Raw genomic sequence first — 19,323 nt, forward strand, 5'->3', positions numbered from 1 at the left:
CGCCACTTCACTGAAAAAAAGTGCATATCATTGATGTTACAGCAACTTGTGTTCAGAAATATAACTCATAGGCTTTTGATTTCATTTTAGGTAGAAAAAATTGATCCTTCATAAGAAAAAAAGATTGCTTACATCTCATTCTTTTTGACAAGTAAAATTTCAATCAAAGCTGCTTTGAGAGAAGGTAAATGAAACGGACAAAATCAAAACAAAAATAAATAAATTCAGAAGCCATTTAATGCAGAAGCATTATAAATATTTGTAAAGAAACATAAATAATTTTTCAAGCAGCATTGCAGGCACGTCCAGAATATCAATTCAGAAAACGGAATTGGTTATTCCATCAGAAATGTATACATTTAGCAAATACCGTATACTTACAGCTGAAATTCCCAAACCCCGGATCCCGTGTGTGTGTGGTGTGGACATTTGTTGGCTCTCCGATCACAGAACGGTCAATTTGCCGTCACCTTTTCTGCAATGTACAAGGCTGATAAACTGATGAAAACTGATAAAAGCTGCATCTTCATCTAGATTTGAAAACATGCATAATTCCTGCACAACACATTATATACTTACAGTACAGTCTGTAACTATTTGAACAGTGGCACATTTTTCTTGGTTTAGCTCTGTACTCCCCTAAAATTGGGGGGAGTATAGAAATGACTACAATTCCTGCACTTTTCACCAAATATGGATGGAAAAAAAGCTAAAGGTCTGCTCTTTAACTTCATAGTCATTGTTATATTTCAAATTCAATGTGCTGGAGTACAGAGCCAAAACAACAAAATATGTGTCATGGAAAATGTGTTACAGACTGCACTGAAAAACTTTATGGTGTATTAAAATAATTATGTAAAACTGTACTCATAGGCCTTTCTCATCACTGCAACTACCTGCATACATTCTAAAGAGCACAATCAATCATACTCTCCTCTAAAGAATGTGCTGCCAGCAAACTCTTCACTGTGCAATCCATTCACTAAGGCGGTGAGGATTTGAATCCATGCAGGGTGAACCACATCACTGAAGGCCAGTTCTTATGCAGTATGCCCCACTCTTCACCCCCATCTATTAAAATACTGAAATAACATTGGCTCTGCTGCACTGGTTTGCTTACCTTCTTTATTTACACTAATGCCAGCACAATGTGTTCAATTACATCCGGCATGAGAAATATAGCCATGCCAATTTAATAACCACAAGTCAAAGGTATATGCACTCACTGAGCACTTCATTAGGAGGTCAGGAGCTTTAGTTAATGTTCACATCAATCATCAGAATGGAGAAAATGTGATCTCGGTGACGTGGCATGATTGTTGGTGCCAGACGGGCTGGTTTGAATATTTCTGTAACTGCTGATCTCCTGGAATTTTCATGAGCAACATTTGCTCAGGTGGTAAGAGCAGTCATCTGACAGTCGGAGAGTTGCCGGTTCGATCCCGCCCTGGGTGTGTCGAAGTGTCCCTGAGCAAGGCATCTAACCCCCAAATGCTCCTGACGAGCTGGTTAGTGCCTTGCATGGCAGCCAATCACCATTGGTGTTTGTGTGTGTATGAATGGGTAAATGAGAAGCATCAATTGTATGGAGCTTGGGATAAAGGCACTATATACAGTGGGGCAAAAAACTATTTAGTCAGCCACCAATTGTGCAAGTTCTCCCACTTAAAAAGATGAGAGAGGCCTGTCATTTTCATCATAGGTACACTTCAACTATGAGAGACAGAATGGGGGGAAAGAATCCAGGAAATGACATTGTAGGATTTTTAATGAATTAATTGGTAAATTCCTCGGTAAAATAAGTATTTGGTCACCTACAAACAAGCAAGATTTCTGGCTCTCACAGACCTGTAACTTCTTCTTGAAGAGGCTCCTCTGTCCTCCACTCGTTACCTGTATTAATGGCACCTGTTTGAACTCGTTATCAGTATAAAAGACACCTGTCCACAACCTCAAACAGTCACACTCCAAACTCCACTATGACCAAGACCAAAGAGCTGTCAAAGGACACCAGAAACAAAATTGTAGACCTGCACCAGGCTGGGAAGCCTGAATCTGCAATAGGTAAGCAGCTTGGTGTGAAGAAATCAACTGTGGGAGCAATTATTACAAAATGGAAGACATACAAGACCACTGATAATCTCCCTCGATCTGGGGCTCCACGCAAGATCTCACCCCGTGGGGTCAAAATGATCACAAGAACGGTGATCAAAAATCCCAGAACCACACGGGGGGACCTAGTGAATGACCTGCAGAGAGCTGGGACCAAAGTAACAAAGGCTACCATCAGTAACACACTACGCCGCCAGGGACTCAAATCCTGCAGTGCCAGACGTGTCCCTCTGCTTAAGCCAGTACATGTCCAGGCCGGTTTGAAGTTTGCTAGAGAGCATTTGGATGATCCAGAAGAGGATTGGGAGAATGTCATATGGTCAGATGAAACCAAAATATAACTTTTTGGTAAAAACTCAACTTGTTGTGTTTGGAGGAGAAAGAATGCTAAGTTGCATCCAAAGAACACCATACCTACTGTGAAGCATGGGGGTGGAAACATCATGCTTTGGGGCTGTTTTTCTGCAAAGGGACCAGGACGACTGATCCGTGTAAAGGAAAGAATGAATGGGGCCATGTATCGTGAGATTTTGAGTGAAAACCTCCTTCCATCAGCAAGGGCATTGAAGATGAAACGTGGCTGGGTCTTTCAGCATGACAATGATCCCAAACACACCGCCCGGGCAACGAAGGAGTGGCTTCGTAAGAAGCATTTCAAGGTCCTGGAGTGGCCTAGCCAGTCTCCAGATCTCAACCCCATAGAAAATCTTTGGAGGGAGTTGAAAGTCCGTGTTGCCCAGCGACAGCCCCAAAACATCACTGCTCTAGAGGAGATCTGCATGGAGGAATGGGCCAAAATACCAGCAACAGTGTGTGAAAACCTTGTGAAGACTTACAGAAAACGTTTGACCTCTGTCATTGCCAACAAAGGGTATATAACAAAGTATTGAGATGAACTTTTGTTATTGACCAAATACTTATTTTCCACCATAATTTGCAAATAAATTCTTTAAAAATCAGACAATGTGATTTTCTGGATTTTTTTTTTCTTCTCATTTTGTCTCTCATAGTTGAGGTATACCTATGATGAAAATTACAGGCCTCTCATCTTTTTAAGTGGGAGAACTTGCACAATTGGTGGCTGACTAAATACTTTTTTGCCCCACTGTAAATGCCAACCATTAACCATTTAACAGTCTCTAGAGTTTACTCAGAATTGTGAGAAAAACAAAAAAAATCCAGTGAGCAGCAGTTCTGCAGATGGAAACGCCTTGTTGATGAGAGAGGTCAACGGAGAATGGCCAGACTGGTTTGAGCTGACAGAAAGGCTAAGGTAACTCAGATAACCACTCTGTACAATTGTGGTGAGCAGAAAAGCATCTCAGAATGCACAATCTGTTGAACCTTGAGGCTCCACTTCTGTCAGCCAAGAACAGAAAGCTGAGGCTGCAGTGGGCACAGACTCACCAAAACTGGACAGTTGAAGACTGGAAAAACGTAGCCTGGTCTGATGAATCTCTTTATTTCTGCTGAGGCATACAGATGGTACGGTCAGAATTTGGCGCCAACAGCATGAAACCATGGACCCAACTTGTCTTGTGTCAACAGTCCAGGCTGGTGGCAGTGGTGTAATGGTGGCGGGAATGTTTTCTTGGCTCATTGTGGGCCCGTTAATACCAGTCAATCATCGTCTGAATGCCACAGCCTATCTGAGTATTGTTGCTGACCATGTGCATCCCTTCATGACAATGTACCCATTGTCTAATGGCTACTTTCAACATGACAATGCACCATGTCACAAAGCAAAAGACATCTCAAACTGGTTTTAGGAACATGACAATAGAACACCTTTGGAATGTGGTAGAACGGGAAATTTGCAGCATGAATGTGCAGCTGACAAATCTGCAGAAATTGCCAGATACAATCAACAAGGAATCCATGCCACAAAGAATTGAAGCTATTTCGAGAGCAAAGGGAGGCACTACCCAGTATTAGTATAGTGTTCATAATAAAGCGCTCAGTGAGTGTATAATACAGCAGTGTTGGCGTGTGTAAACTCACTCAGGATGTACATGTGCCTGTTTTGCTTTCATTCATCCTGAAACTATAAATATATTTAGACACTTTAACCAAAGAAAGCACAGACTGATGATTTAAAAGCAATCATGAAGTGTACTGCAGTAGCGTAGTGGTTAAGGTACATGACAGGGACCAGCAAGGTCAGTGGTTCGATCCCCGATGTAGCCACAATAAGATCCACACAGCCGTTGGGCCCTTGAGCAAGGCCCTTCCCTGCATTGCTCCAGGGGAGGATTGTCTCCTGCTTAGTCTAATCAACTGTACGTCGCTCTGGATAAGCGCATCTGCCAAATTCCATTAATGTAATGTAATGTACTTACTGGCTGGGGTTGCTCTGCAATGCAACAGCTGAAACAGACCCAGAACTCAGTCATGTCAACAATGCAGAGGCAGCTTCCTCACTGGTTTTCCTGTTGGGATCAGCACAAACATACACTTCCAACTTATTCCAGACAAAGAAACAATATAAATAGAATAAAACCTCAAATATACCCGATATCCCTATGCCAATGAACAGCCAACACACATTTTATACATTATAGACACCACTGAACAAGAGCATCACACATGTTCACATGGAGCAGGGCTGTCCAGCCCTGTTACTGGAGATCTACCATTCTTTGAAGTTTCTACTCCACTCCAGATTTCTTAAACACTAACATAGATGTGTAAATTCATGCCTGACACAAATCCATAATGAGGTTCCGAGAGCTGAAGCAGAGTTCTCTGAGTAAGAATATTTTTTTCATTTAATGATACACTATGCAAAACAAGTTTCTGTGTAGCTGCCTCTGCCAAGGACTAAGTGTCTCTGCCGGATGTGGCATATCTTTTTTCCGAAGAGACAACCAGGAGACTCGGCAGTGTGACCAGAAATGAAAGTTTATTCCACGCAGTTGTCCACAGTAAGTTGAAAATTGAGAAATTGAGAAAAGTGTCCAAAGTGAGGGTCTCTCACCCGAGTATACAGGAATATACACTCAGTGAACACTTTAATATGTATTTATTAGATGTATTTTTTAGACTTATTTAGTCTTCTGCTGATATAGCCTATACACTTAAAGGTTTCAGGTGTTGTGTGTTCAGAGATTGCATTACTGTCACCTTCCTGTCAGCTTCCACCAGTCTGGCCCTTCTCCTTTGACCTCTTTCATTAACAAAGCATTTCTGCCAGCAGAACTGCTGCTGACTGTTTGTTTTTAGTTTTTACACCCATGCTCTGCAAACTCTAGAGACTAGTGTGCGTGAAAATCACAGGAGATAAGCAGTTTCTGAAATACTCAAACCAACCTCTCAGGCACCAACAATTATTACACGGTCAAAAATCACATGTCTTGCCCATTCTGATGGTTGATATTATTAATATAAATATTAACTGAAGCCCCTGTATCTGCATGATTTTATGCATTGCACTGCTGCCACAGGAATGGCTGATTAGATAATCACATCAATAAGCAGGTATCCTAATAAAGTGCTCAGTGAGTGCATATGATTATTCTACAAGAGTTCAAGTTCTTATCTATGTGATCACTCTAGCACCTGGAACCTTACTTCCCTCTAGGGTCTCCAGCACACTTCTACCTGGTTATGATTTGCACTTTATTGTACATTGGTCTGGATAAGAGTGTCTGCTAAAAAGCACAAGTGATCATTTACAGGAAACAATGATGTCTGATTAACTCAATTATTCATATGCAGATGCACTGTGGTCAGATAGAGAATGCATTTTACAACAGACTACATACACAATTCATCAGGCAGTAGGCTATTTGTAAATCTTTTCAAAACACTTTTTCACATTAAGCAAATGATAGTAATGAAAAAATGCATGTGTGACCAATACACAGTGGATCTCTCGCAATGGTTGTCATTGCACATAATCATATAAGAAATTGTATTTTACTGCCAATAATGAAGGAGACTTCAGAATAAACAAAAGGTAGAGTGTGACCATTGGGGATATAATATGGATCTCAACAGAGAAACCCAATGGATGTTCTATACCTGACTAAATTTAATGATGAAATATAATCATGTATTATATTTAAATAGAAATAAAGGACAAAGACTGCATTTATTTAGCTCAAAAACAGATATATAGAAACCTGACAGTTTCTTTCAGTCATACTGGCTGTCAGCCATGAATTTAACCCACAAACTGGTAACAGATGTGCAAAATCAGACATGTAAACAACCTACAGTGAACAATAACACCAAATATGTGATTAAATGATGATGATAGTAAACAAACAACAGTATATAAAACAAAAAAAGTGAAATGTAATGTAATTAAATGCTTTATGTTAACCCAAGCCAAAAATATGTGTTGAATGCATTTTAAATAGTCAACAGATATTTACCAAATCTTAGACAATTCTGAACTCAATATAACCGAAACGTCTTTGACCTTACACTTCGTGTTAAACACATAATCAGTCAAATGCTGTCATATCCTTTACAGTTAGAATGACAATCCCTGGAGTCCTTAGATGATATATTGCAGCATGTCTGGGGAGCACAGAGCTGTGGTTTGAAAAGAAGCCCAGGCAGTAATTTCGAGATGCAAAGCTTCCCTAAGAACAAGAAATCTGGGTCAATGAGTTCCAAAAACGCTAAAAACAGAAAGAGTACAAAGTAGAAAAACAAACTTCACTTTAGCTTTGTTAGATATTGAACATTTTGGGTACATATTGATGCTTTAATGTTGTCTCATTAAGAGATGACGCACTCCCAAATTCAGAACCACGACTGTGTTTTTCCTTACTAATTTTGTATATCCCATTGTCCAGTTTTGATATAGCAGCCGACGTGCACCATAAAAAGAGCAGTGCACCAATTAATCAATTGGCTTTATTGTGGAGTGGCTGCTTTCTCCTGCGTAGCAAACGAAAGCCAATGTATCATGGTTTCACAACTATAACTTCAACATGCCAGCTAGATCGCGTTCTGGCTACTGACGCCCATATGTCACTCTCCCAATCAGTCAGCACCAAACCGCAGCACATTTCTAGGGAAACCATTAGCAGATAGTTTGTTGAGAGAAGGGTGAATATTTTGAATTTGAATCCGGTGTGCACAAGCAGCTGAGAATTTAACAAATATAGGCCTTTGGAACTTATTTTCTGATTATGTCCAATGTGACATTTTTAAATTGATTGTACGTGTGTATGTACTGAGGCGTCGTCGAGTTTAGGCTACCTTGGGGTTTTCCTTTACTTTATTCCCTAAGTTTTCATGAAGGTAGTTATACAACTAATCGAAGTTCATTGTGAGTTCGTTTCTCGTCAAATTACCTGCCGACTCCCATAAACTTCCCTCAGAGTGCGTACAGTGAAACTGCTCCTCCTACCGTTGCAATGACACCTGGGATCTCAGGTTTTGTTGTGCAGCCTACTATTTTTTCATTTAATTTTTTTATTTGGGGCAAAATGTTTGAGAAACAATGCCTTAGCCTTTCTATAATATTACATGTTATTATACTATATGACATAGTATCATAAATTAGTATCTATGTACAGACAAGCACTGCTCGATTTTTCTTTCGGCAGCATGTAGATAGAAATGATGACTTATTTGTGGAAATTAAGTACATTCGGTTCCTCAAGCCTATTCTTTTTTTATTTTTTTATTTCCCCAAGCCAGGCATTATAAACAGGTCTAGGCTAGGCCTACTTGACACAAAATTGATGAACACACTGATGATTACTCTCTGGTGATAACTGCTAGGCTTAACAACATTACAATTTATCACTCTGTTGAATCGTTTGTGCTTCAATTTTGCCCACTAGGTGACAGTATTTATGTAACTACTCTGACACACGTCGAAAAGAAAAACATATGCTAAAATGTATGCTCTTACCGACCGGTCATATTTTGTATGTCTTATGATATGAATGGTCTTGGATTAGGGCTAAGATATACCGGTCGGCATTTTTGACTATTCATGATAGCAAAGTAAATGAGATCTGTAAAACATAGTAATTGAATTATATAACTGTGCATTGACACGGTTTTGAAGACTGTATGATAAAATTGATAAAACGGAGGAGCAGTTACTCTCTTGTCATCAGACACCAGAATACCTTGCGATTTCTTGTTATATCTATCACACTGACCAGAGAAAACGTTACCTCAGATTCCCGTGTCTTGTGTGCGTGCAGGTGTTGGCCGCAAGGTAGTGATGTCTGCTAGACTAGTCAATATCCGTTTATAGCATCGATGCCAGACTACAGAATATAAGAAGTTGGAATCTGGAGTGACTAAATGACACGATAGGCTTGAAGAGTTTTTTTAATTTAATTTATTGTGATAAAATAAACCTAAGGAACACGAAATGTTGTGTGCTCTTTCTGTTCACAGGTTGGTATGAAGTGAATTTTCTGGTGTAGCCTACTCAAGTGGATAAAAGTATCAGCCAATGCAAAGGGCACTGTTGATATTCACAATGTTTTTTGTTTTTTTTGTTTCTTGACCTGTGAGGAAGTTTAGAAATGTACAATATCTTAAATTGAAGAAGATTATCTTACTTTATCGAGATGTAGTAGTTTGTGTGTTAGTCTTTTGTACAAGGAATAAATATCTGTCGTGTGAGCTCAGTAAATACATAACACTTCGAAGTTGAAATGTTGCTATTCCAGACTCATGTTAACTTAAAAGTGAAGATCAGCCCACGGTATATCTGCCACAACAACAAAGGATAGCGTGCGTGGAGGGAACCAAGAATGAGCTGTGCTCGTATGCAGATCCGTTTACAGCTACATGAAATCTCCCTCTGGCTGTAAAATGAGTTTAAATACAATAGTCATCCCGTTTGTCTGTGCAAAAGAATGCTAATTAAATCTGATTTTTACAGCCCAAGCCTGCGTCACTAACACTGTAAATGCTTCAGAAATAAGATGCAATTTGTAACTCTCCGAAACTATTGTATTTGTGTTCATTCGACAGGAAATAACACATGAAAAAAAAAAAAGATCCAGAGGTTTACAAGCACTTGCAACATACTGGTCTATCTTGGTACTTCAGACTCCATAACTGTGGGATTTGGGGGCATATAAACATAAGATATCACTACAATTATGGCTCGACCTCACAAAACTATGTCAAGGTTTTGGGAACATTGTTCAACCCTACACAATAAAGAGACAATGGATTGAAATTGCAGTCAGTAACAAAATAACTGTGATAGTCATTTTTTTCTTATTTTTTTTATAAATGCGATTTATGTAACCAGTAGGCTAAATGTCAAGTATGACAAGTCATTGTCTTGTCTTTTCGAGGAAATAGTATCCTATAGCTAACATTCACGCTAACAGCCTAGACATTTAAAATAACGCACAGGTTATTACATATACAAATGCCAGCAGAAAATGAGTAGCCAACAGCTCACTTCTGGATTTTCGGAACAGAAACAATGCACAGCCTAATTTTAGGCGTGGTCTTGATCACAGGGTGGAGTACCTGGAGGAGGAAAAGAAGGTCGACACTTTTTCAACGCTCTGATTGGTTCGAAGTATTTTGTTTCCGCTAGACGGCAGAATTTATATACCCAATGATGTTGCTGGAAGGAGAAGGTGGAATAGTGTGACTGAGCGCGTGCGGGACTCTCCTGGTGGAAGTCGAGTGATATCGTCCAGCTTTCATTACAGTCTGCAACATGGAGGAATTAAGTAGTTGACGTTTCTTGTAACCGACTCTTTTTAAGCTTTCTTCCGTCTGATCATTGTGCCCTCAATCAAAGTGAGCCGTCCTGTCCGCGCTCTTCGTTTTCGACAGCTAGGCAGCTGCATAATTCCTGCGTAAAGATGAAGTACGTTATCGGCGTCGGCGGGTGAGTTGACAAATGCCTTACGTTTGAATTGCCAAAGCATTGGAATCCTCTCATCCATAGATCGACCTCTGCAGACACGTGGACTGGCTGCCATAGAGAAGTAGTTACTTGCCTTTGCCGCCAGGATCCCCCTTCCCCAAGTCATCATACCTATTTTTATACAGTCTATGCATAATACAGTAAAATAACAATAATTGTGTTATTGTATGTGAACATATGCTATTCGGTAATTTTCAGGCATGTTGGCATGCAGTTCCACATGAGCAACGTTAGACTATAGCTGGCCAGTACAGTACTATGTCTGCCAAATTACAAAAATGTAAATGTAAATGTACTATGTATTTTGGAAAAAAAATTTCCCCTCACTTTACAAAATATTCTATTTAGAGTTACAAACGGAGGAAAAACCACCCTCACGGATAAACTAATCAAGAATTTGCCCAACTGTTGTGTCGTTCATCAGGATGACTTCTTCAAGGTGAGTTGGCTTGTGAAATCGGTACATTCAGAAGCTTAGCTGGAAAAAACTCCTGTAAACAAGTTACCTATAATGATTACCCATCTAAAACTCCAGATGAGCGTAACGAAAACATAATATACGGTCAATGCCTTAATACAATAGTCTCTCAATTCCACACAACATTTGCTCCAGGCACTGTCCTCTGTGAGTTGAAGTAAAACTTCAGTTCCTTACGGCAGGCTATAGGCTTTTGTGGAGTGTTCGAGAGTATATCTCATCCGTGTATGTTTCAGCCCCAAGATCAGATTGAAGTTGGTGAAGATGGCTTTAAGCAGTATGATGGTAAGCTGGGATCTTTTTAACAGGGTGGCATCTGTGTTTGTGGCATGGGCACTTTGTCTACAGTAATGCCATCAGCATGTTGCTTAACTAGAAACCCGATGGAACAGTGCCAATTTAAAAATCTACATTCACCTTCATTGATGTTTGTCCTGTTTCTGGGTTTTAGTGATCACTGCTTTGGACATGGATGCCATGATGAGCACCATCTACGCTTGGCTTGAGAACCCAGTGAAGTTTGAGCGTTCCCATGGCATCAACAACACTTTGGATACGGAGATGGCGCTGGAGTCGGAGCACGATGACGAAGGTGTCCATGTCCTTATCGTGGAGGGCTTTCTGCTCTACACCTACAGGTGATTTGGAGCAGCGGCATTTTCTTAAAGATGACTATAATTTTCCTGAATATTTGGAATTGTTGCTGTCATGATTACATCCTGAGGAAGTCGAAACCGGTTAGCGTTTTTATGTGCATTTATGTCCTAGATATGCCTAGCAAATAAAGGTTTTTAACAATTTATTTACTCTGCATACTTTTGTTCCTATTGCTGTCAGAACTTTGAGCACAAAATGCCTGTTGTTGTAAATGTTTAATGTCTGAATTTTATTTCCCCCTCAGACCTTTGATCGACGTATTGAACCAACGTTATTTCATCTCCATCCCATATGAAGAATGCAAAAAGAGGAGGGGGTAAGGACTATTTTATAAAGTCCTCTGCCCACAATGAAGTAACTGCAAGGAGTTATTTGATGTAAAGGATGTTCACCCCAAAACTGTAAAGAATGTAATGCATTGGTGAATTGACATGTCTGACATTATTATTATTAGTTATTTAGCTTATGCTTTTATCCAAAGCGACTTACAGTACAGGCGATTAGACTAAGCAGGGGACAATCCCCCCTGGAGCAATGTGGGGTTAATGGCCTTGCTCAAGGGCCCAATGGCTGCACTGTGGCCGCATCTAGGCCTGAACCACCAACCCAGTGAAGTACCTCAGCCACAAGACTATTGGCTGCAAGATGTTCATAGATTGGGTGGCCATGAAATGTAAGGGGATTGTATTGTCTCTTGCAGTGCAAGGAACTATTTGGTGCCAGACCCTCCTGGTCTCTTTGATGGCCACGTCTGGCCCATGTACGTGAAACACAAGAAACGCATGGAGGATAGTGGTGTTGATGTTGGTAAGCAGTGTGAAGTGTACACTTGTGCTTGCTGTTTATGCTGCACTTTAAAACTCTTAAATTAAATGTTTTGTCTCTCTTAACAGTGCAGCTAGATGGAACAAGGTCAAAGGAGGAACTGTATACTACTGTCTTCGGAGAGGTGCAGAACATCATCCATAAGCATTAAACAAAGGTGACTTTGTTTAGTCTGTCCATATTGACACTTTTTACCAGTACATTTGTTTGTAAGTTGAAGGATGTGGGTAAATAGAAATTATATGGGAGGGGGGTATATGCACAATATAACGTAATTCCGAAACCACCCTGAGAATATCAGTAGTGTTTCTCAGGTTTTCAATTTCAATATGGAAAAGGGTAAGGAAATCCAAACTGGATATTGACCAATGGTCACATGAGTCAGTGTTTTCTCTCAATTAGATATTAGCCTATCAACACATTATGGGTGTTTTAAGAGTGTATTAAGAGTGAAAGTGTCATTTTGCTACATCACTACAATGTGCAATTAAATATAAATTTCAGAAACAAGTATTTTGGACAATATCTTGAACTTATTTTTATTTATATCTATTACTTGCATAGTATTTAAGGTTCAGATTTCAAAACTCTTATCTGGGCGTAAAATGTCATATGTCTGATGTACTGTACATAAGGTATTCTTAGCAGCTGATGTTAGGAGAATTTAATCTCCTGTTATGCTGCAGGTCAACATCTCAATTTCCTTAAATGTGATTTTGAGCTTTCACTTTAAAAGGAAGATTGTAATTGGGCCACTCCCCTCAAAGGCCCGTGGTAGTATTCTGTGCTATATTCACTTGAATGCATCAAGCTTAACTTACTATTTTACTAAAGCAAAGTTTGTTTTTCATTTTCAGGTCCGGTGATCTGAGATGGTGGAGCATGCATTTTATACACATTTATATTGCAATGTGCTGATGTGGCAGCACAATTTATGTCATACATAGTCAGCTAAGAGTTTTAAAGTTAAATTATTTATCCAATTACATTATAATGCTGGCATAGTTTTATATCCACCTTTATTTATTGCTTTGTCTCCAACTGTCTAGAGCTAGATTGAGTTAAATGTTTGGAAGATCGTTTCAGCTAGGTGCACTTGTCAATAAAAAATTAACCTTCTGAAAAAAAAATTGCTTTACTGCTTATTGCATTGCATCTGTATAATAAAGCTTGTTTATTTTCATTTGTAAAGAGAAATTCTGAAAGGCTCATTGAAATTGGTTCTATGAGAAAATTCCACTTATGGATGTACATAGAAAACACTGTTGAAAAGTGAAAAGTAATCCCTCACTTTAGGGTACATGTTAGAATTTGTACAAAACTGTAATGTGACATCAGTTTATTTGCAAACATCCCCACCCAGACACTGAGACTGTATGTGTCTTGCAATTTTAGCCTTTGTCACATTTCTTCTTTTTTTTTTTTTGATATGATAAAAACATTTCATCATACAGTCCAGGCAGCAGATCGCATGATATGATGGTCTGTATAATCTAAACACTCTAAGCAAGGACAGTTAAAACAAGCAACTTGAGGGAAAAAGCATAATTTCACATTACCTGGAGTTACTTAATTAAGTATATTTATTTTATATTGATTATATTTTCTCAAATTAATTTAGAAATGCCAGTAGTCAAACCTTGTGGGGCACAAAACACATGAAAGCAAACTTGTAGTGCATGTCATGTACTTGATACTCAGAAGATATTCCTTTATGTTCTCGTAAAGGAGAAGTCAAACATGCAGCTAAAACAGTAGGTCTATGAAACCATTAGTCCAAATACAATTGCTGTATTTCTTTGACACGAAGGTCGACAAACAGAATTTATGGACAGAATTTAACAAAATGATTAGAAAATCTGAGGAAAGGACTGGGTAAAGTAATTTGAGCATTGAAAATATTCAAATTTATCTTTCAATTTTGATGTCAGAAGCAAGCCATTTTTAAAATCAGATCATAAATACTGCAATTCACATACTGAACAATCCTCTTACTGCCACTTAAATCTTGTTAGAATAAAGATTCAAGCACATTGACAAAGATTTAAACCATGTTTGGAAAACAAGGCATTTCTCTTTATCTCAGAAACAACAGAATCTCTGCCATTCTTTGACTTGATTTAAGAATAGGCACGATGAGAAAAACATGCAGTGGCCCATGTCTGTTCCACTGACACAGCTGGTCTGCCATATGTCTTCATTTAAAAATAGAATCAGTGTTTGCAGAGGAGGTTAGTCAGTTGTTTTACTGGACTGTCTAGTCCTCGTTATGAAGAGTACATAATATATTACATAACACAACCTTTAAAAAAAAATCAGAACAAAGAATTGCAGTAATAATACTGTTTAAAAATATATCTACTAAATCATAAAATGTAGGTATTTTTATTACCACTTAGAGAAGAATGCCCTTTTACTGGATTTGCAGTAAACATCAACCTCATAGTTTGTCCCAGGGTTTAAACATGAACTCCAAAGTGGGACATTGAATAGTCAATTAGAGTAGGGTCATAATTCAGTACTGTAAGCTTCTGACATTCTGTTTATTGTGGCAATGTTTTTAGTTTTTTTTCCAATACGAGAACATATGCACACCACTTATGTTCTAATTAGGGTTTGTCCTCACCTGTAAGTTAGTATAGTTATTTTTGGAAAAAACACAGTTCTGATCTTGGCTGCAATCCCCTCATTCTGTTCTCTGTATACTTCTCCCTATAAAGGTATTTAATGTCTGTGCCATTTGTGTGGGACCATAAGCCCCCATTGCTCCAAGGCCACAGGACACAGCAATGGAAAGGGCCAAACTTTCCAAGCTAAAGTCCCAATCCATCATAAAAGTAACCCTGATGTACCTCACATCAATGCTTCCTTATGTATAACCTACAGCATACATATATAAGTACTGTATGTACAGTGTGGTGTATGAATCTAGTCCTAGAGGTGTGTGCTGGTTTTTCCTCCAACCAACTAATCAAGATCTACTATACTACAGTACAAACATTTTCACCAAAAATATACAGTACGTGCGCAGTCTGTAGCTGTAGCTTTTGACTGAATCAAACATGTTAGATCAAATAGATCATTTGGCTAATTGAATAATTAAGAGCCCTGATGTTAATAAGCCACTTAGATTGAAATATCACACAATTAATTTTGGGAACCTAAATAAGGGATGGGGATAGCCTATAGCCTAATGACTAAGGTGCTTGACTGGAGTCTGGAAAGTTGGTGGTTCAAGCTGCAGTGTAGTCAGATAAAGATCCACACAGCTGTTGGAGCAAGGACCTTAACCCCACTCCTGCTTGGTCTAATCAACTGTAAGTCACTTTGGATAAAAGCATCAATTAAATAACTGTAATATGTTTTCTTCGATCATATTGCCCAGCACCTAAGTGATGTATGTATGTTTTGTTTACACCACCTGCGCCTTCATGTGGACTAAGTATTCCCACATACAGCAATTCTCCTACAACAGCAGGAATATCACTGACACCATTTTTTACTATAAACAGACTGTACAGCTTGTACTATGACGATACAGCCTGACCTGGCATTTTACTGCCCTTTGTTTTGCTGGTTCTCTCTGACATGGCAGTAACGTGTTTAGTTTGGTCTGTACCATTGTCCCAGACATGGTGCTAGGATCTTATTTATACGGCTGTTTGCCAGACTTGGCTTCAGCAGTGGCAGTGACTCAGGTAAGGTACACTATGCAAAGGAAGAGTGGCTCTGTGTACTCTGCACAGCCTGTTGCAATTCTATCTATGTTAGGGATTTCCACATGCCTTTGTTAGCTGCACCTACCCTTCACATCAGGAGCTGCAACTGGTCAGAAACTAAATAAAGCAACCGTCTTGTGCTCAAAGTAATATTTCTGAGAGACAAAGGAAATATGACTTCATTATTTCAGTCATGGCACCACTTATTATATGTAGATGCACATAAGAACAAATAATGTATTGCTGTAACAGACATTGTGTTATCATACAAACACATTCCGATTAGTTACCAATACATTATGAAATAGGATAATGAGACATTTTGACAACATATTTGCCTGTCATCACACTATTCTAGCAGATCACATTTACTATGAAAAATAACAGGTGTATTTCCAGGATAAGCAGAAGTATATATATAATGAAAAGCTCTCAGCCAAAATAGTATATAAACATACACAATATATTGAAGAACAAGTCACCCGCTACTTTCTGTAGTTAAGTCAGTTATAATGTATATATATATAATTTTTCTTTTTTAAATCCACAGGTCGGACAAGCCTCAACTGGAGACACATGGAATGTTCTGAGGAGAGTAGCTCCTGGTTCACCAAAACCACTACATATTCCATAGCTGAGGTAGAAGCTGAAAAGAAAAAAAGAAAAGAAAACTATGGACTCTTTATTATGGACTTTTAAATACAACAAAATGACTTTCTGTCTGCCTCCTGTTATATAATGCAATGCAATAACAACGGCTGGGCTTAGGCGAACTGGTTTCACTGAAGCATTCTAGTTCCTATGACCACAAGGCCACACTTGCTCCAATACAGCTTTTATGTTCTGCTTTATGGCATTTATTTCAATATTTACAGTTGTATAACCCTCTTAAAACATGCTTTGACTTTTTTATCAGTCCATGTGTGTAAACAAAGAAAATTACACTGGCTAGAAAAATCCTTTCTCTTTATGCAAAAGATCTTGATCCTCTCACACATTTGAAATGATAAGGTAATTTATGCAATTTGTGTCTTCATACTATTTTGAAACAGTGATTCCTGACCTGGACTGTATTAAGATATATTTTGTTATACATCTGTATTTTTTTACTTCAACTAAATTGTAACTCATCATTGCCAAGCAAGTAGCCTACTTCTGCCCACTGGAGATGTTACATAATAGTACTCTTGGCGCACAAATAGACTGTGACCCAATTGAATTACACTGTCGTGAAAATCCCACAAAATAATGTTTTCCACGATTTTTTCAATATTCCTGGGTGAAGCGGCTGCACGGAATATTACCATGGCAAACACATGGTAAAGTTTAAATGGGGAAAAAATAAGCCTACGACACAGCAATTAGTAATCTGGGGACAGAGACCATATCCTGTTTTGGTGGGCTAGGGCTAGGGTACGGTTTAGTTTCTAAAGATCCCCTTCTGTTCCAGGAGGAGCCGCAGTCCTCCCCCGGCTCACCACGGTGTGATTCACTGTTTACTTAGACAGGAAGGCTGCTGCTCCTCCAGCACTCGCAACGAAATATCTGTGGAGTCGGTTGTGGTTTTAAGGAGGGGTGTGTTTTCCCTGACAGCCAACTTCTAAATCGAGAGAAAAGTTTTAAACGAAACGAGCCGGTGGGAGTGCAAGCGCGCCGGACTTTTCCTCACCACTGTTTCCTCGAGGCTGTCTAGTTTCTCAAACGCGTCCGTCCTGACCTCGGTGAGTTGTGTCTGAGACTCGCGTACAGATCGCCACCTCTCCAGAGCCGCCCACGGGGAGTCTGGCTATTTCTTAAACCCAAAACAATATGGGCGGGAAGGTGTCATAAACTATGTTGGCTTTGGCTCTCTGTCCTGTCTGTAGCGAGGTCAAAAATAGCGTTTATGAAGAGCTGCGACAGGACGTGGAGTAGACCGGCGATGTTTTCGGTGGAAAAGGAATTTGACCTACATGTTGTCAACAAAGGCCAACGTTGTTTAAATTTTACAGAATTGCACCTGATGTTGACAACAAAACGGAGAACTTCTACTCTAGTTTGATAATTTAACTAAAACCCCATCATGCTAGAATATACAGCATTCGAATCAGTTGAGACATGAACATAATAGACGTTTTTTAAATAAATGAAAAATGGCATCTTCTGAGGCATTTCCACTCATCTGACTAATTAATATTTTCGCCACTAAATGCACAGCCTATTCCCTCTGGAGGGGCTTTGATCTTTAACAGTAAGCCCAAAAGGAAACATGGAAGGCCATTTTAGATTTCATCTGTGGACTTCAAATTGTAACAACAAAATCACTAAACAAAACAAAAAAATGTCAAAGACAAACAACATTTTTGATTGGCTTAAACTGTAGTCATATATATTATATATTACATTTCAATATTACCTGTGCTCATGATCTCTCTGAAGCCATAACAACATTTCAAAACATTTGAATCAACAGTAATTCCTTATTCTTCCATTTAGTTACCAACATATTGATGACAATCTCAATCACCGGTATTATGAATCAATTATAAAACAGCTTAGAGCCTTTTAGCCGAATTTCACGAGCTCATGTTTCAGGCAAAAAAATAATAATTAGAAAAATTTTCTTTTTTTAAAAACAATACCATTTACAGATCTCTACTGCCATCTAGCCTATTTTGTTTACAACGCAGTTTAGTGTCCCAGTAGGCTAATTTCTCACTGTATATGCACAAATTTAAAATGTAATCCTGCTCAGATTTACATTCAACAAACCACACAAGATTATGATTTGTCTAAATATTTTTGGTGCCATTTTTGCGTCCACAGAAAACAGCTACATTTGTGACTTTCTGTGTTAAATCTTAATTATAAATCATTAAATCATACTGAATAATAAATACTCAGTAAATACTCAATAATAAGTTATCAATAAGCTCTTACCCTTCAAAATAATATATGAACATACTCATATCCTTATATAATTACACGTGAAATAGGCTTCAGCTTTCCACACCTTCTCTAAGCAGGTCTGCACTGGCCCAATGTCGCCCCCTGCAGGTTGAAAGGAGGGCCTCCAGGCCCGATAGGCAGCGGTAGTGTGAGCAGTGCACTCCACACTCCAGTCCTCAGTGCTACCTACCCATATTTCGCCCAGACCGGCAACACAGATGCCCTGGGCAGCCCACTACATGTTCATACCAATTCCACACTACATTTCGGCCCTTCAGGGGGGGAATCACAAAGCAGGATTGCTGAAATAGCTGGGTAAGTTCACCAAGTAAAACCCGCAACACCTGTTTTTACTGTTGTTCCTGTTTTGGAAGGGTGCTTCTTTTTCTCATTTATTTATTTATTTGTATTCCCACCAACACCTATTTGGGAAGTCAACTTTATTTTTAATAACAAAAAAGTGTTGAAAGTGTGACTTGTGTGGAAGGGATCTTCTAACTCAGTAATCCTACTTCATGATATACCCCCCAGAAGTGTTAACATCAATAGATGATTAGATAGGCTTCTGTGTTATTTCTGTGTCTTTGCTTGTGCAACCCAATTTGAATTAGGCCTGCATAGATCGGCCGAAAAACCAATTCATCCCACCCAACTGAACATTGAAAAACGAAGAATATCTCCACACAAGTATGATTCAAGAACCAGACAAGGAAGTTAGC

General features: G+C 38.9%; 1 protein-coding gene across 1 annotated transcript; it reads left to right on the forward strand.

Moving 5' to 3' along the window:
• The first annotated feature begins 9,696 nt into the window (after window positions 1-9,696).
• On the forward strand, window positions 9,697-13,080 carry mibp2 (muscle-specific beta 1 integrin binding protein 2). Its single transcript, XM_061245907.1, has 8 exons — window positions 9,697-9,958; window positions 10,346-10,436; window positions 10,712-10,760; window positions 10,927-11,113; window positions 11,377-11,448; window positions 11,833-11,939; window positions 12,026-12,114; window positions 12,815-13,080. The coding sequence occupies exons 1-7, from the start codon at window positions 9,933-9,935 to the stop codon at window positions 12,106-12,108; spliced, it is 615 nt and encodes a 204-aa protein (XP_061101891.1). The 5' UTR covers window positions 9,697-9,932; the 3' UTR covers window positions 12,109-12,114; window positions 12,815-13,080.
• Window positions 13,081-19,323: the final 6,243 nt, after the last annotated feature.

The sequence above is a fragment of the Conger conger genome, chromosome 6 (assembly GCF_963514075.1).
Source record: "Conger conger chromosome 6, fConCon1.1, whole genome shotgun sequence".
In the NCBI taxonomy this organism is placed as follows: Eukaryota; Metazoa; Chordata; class Actinopteri; order Anguilliformes; family Congridae; genus Conger; species Conger conger.

What these genes read in the sequence shown, in the direction of transcription:
- mibp2 (XM_061245907.1), top strand. Translation starts at nt 9,933, where the DNA reads ATGAAGTACGTTATCGGCGTCGGCGG. An exon ending in GAATGCAAAAAGAGGAGGGG is followed by an intron (nt 11,449 to 11,832) that starts GTAAGGACTATT and finishes TGTCTCTTGCAG; the next exon opens with TGCAAGGAACTATTTGGTGC. An exon ending in GGATAGTGGTGTTGATGTTG is followed by an intron (nt 11,940 to 12,025) that starts GTAAGCAGTGTG and finishes CTCTCTTAACAG; the next exon opens with TGCAGCTAGATGGAACAAGG.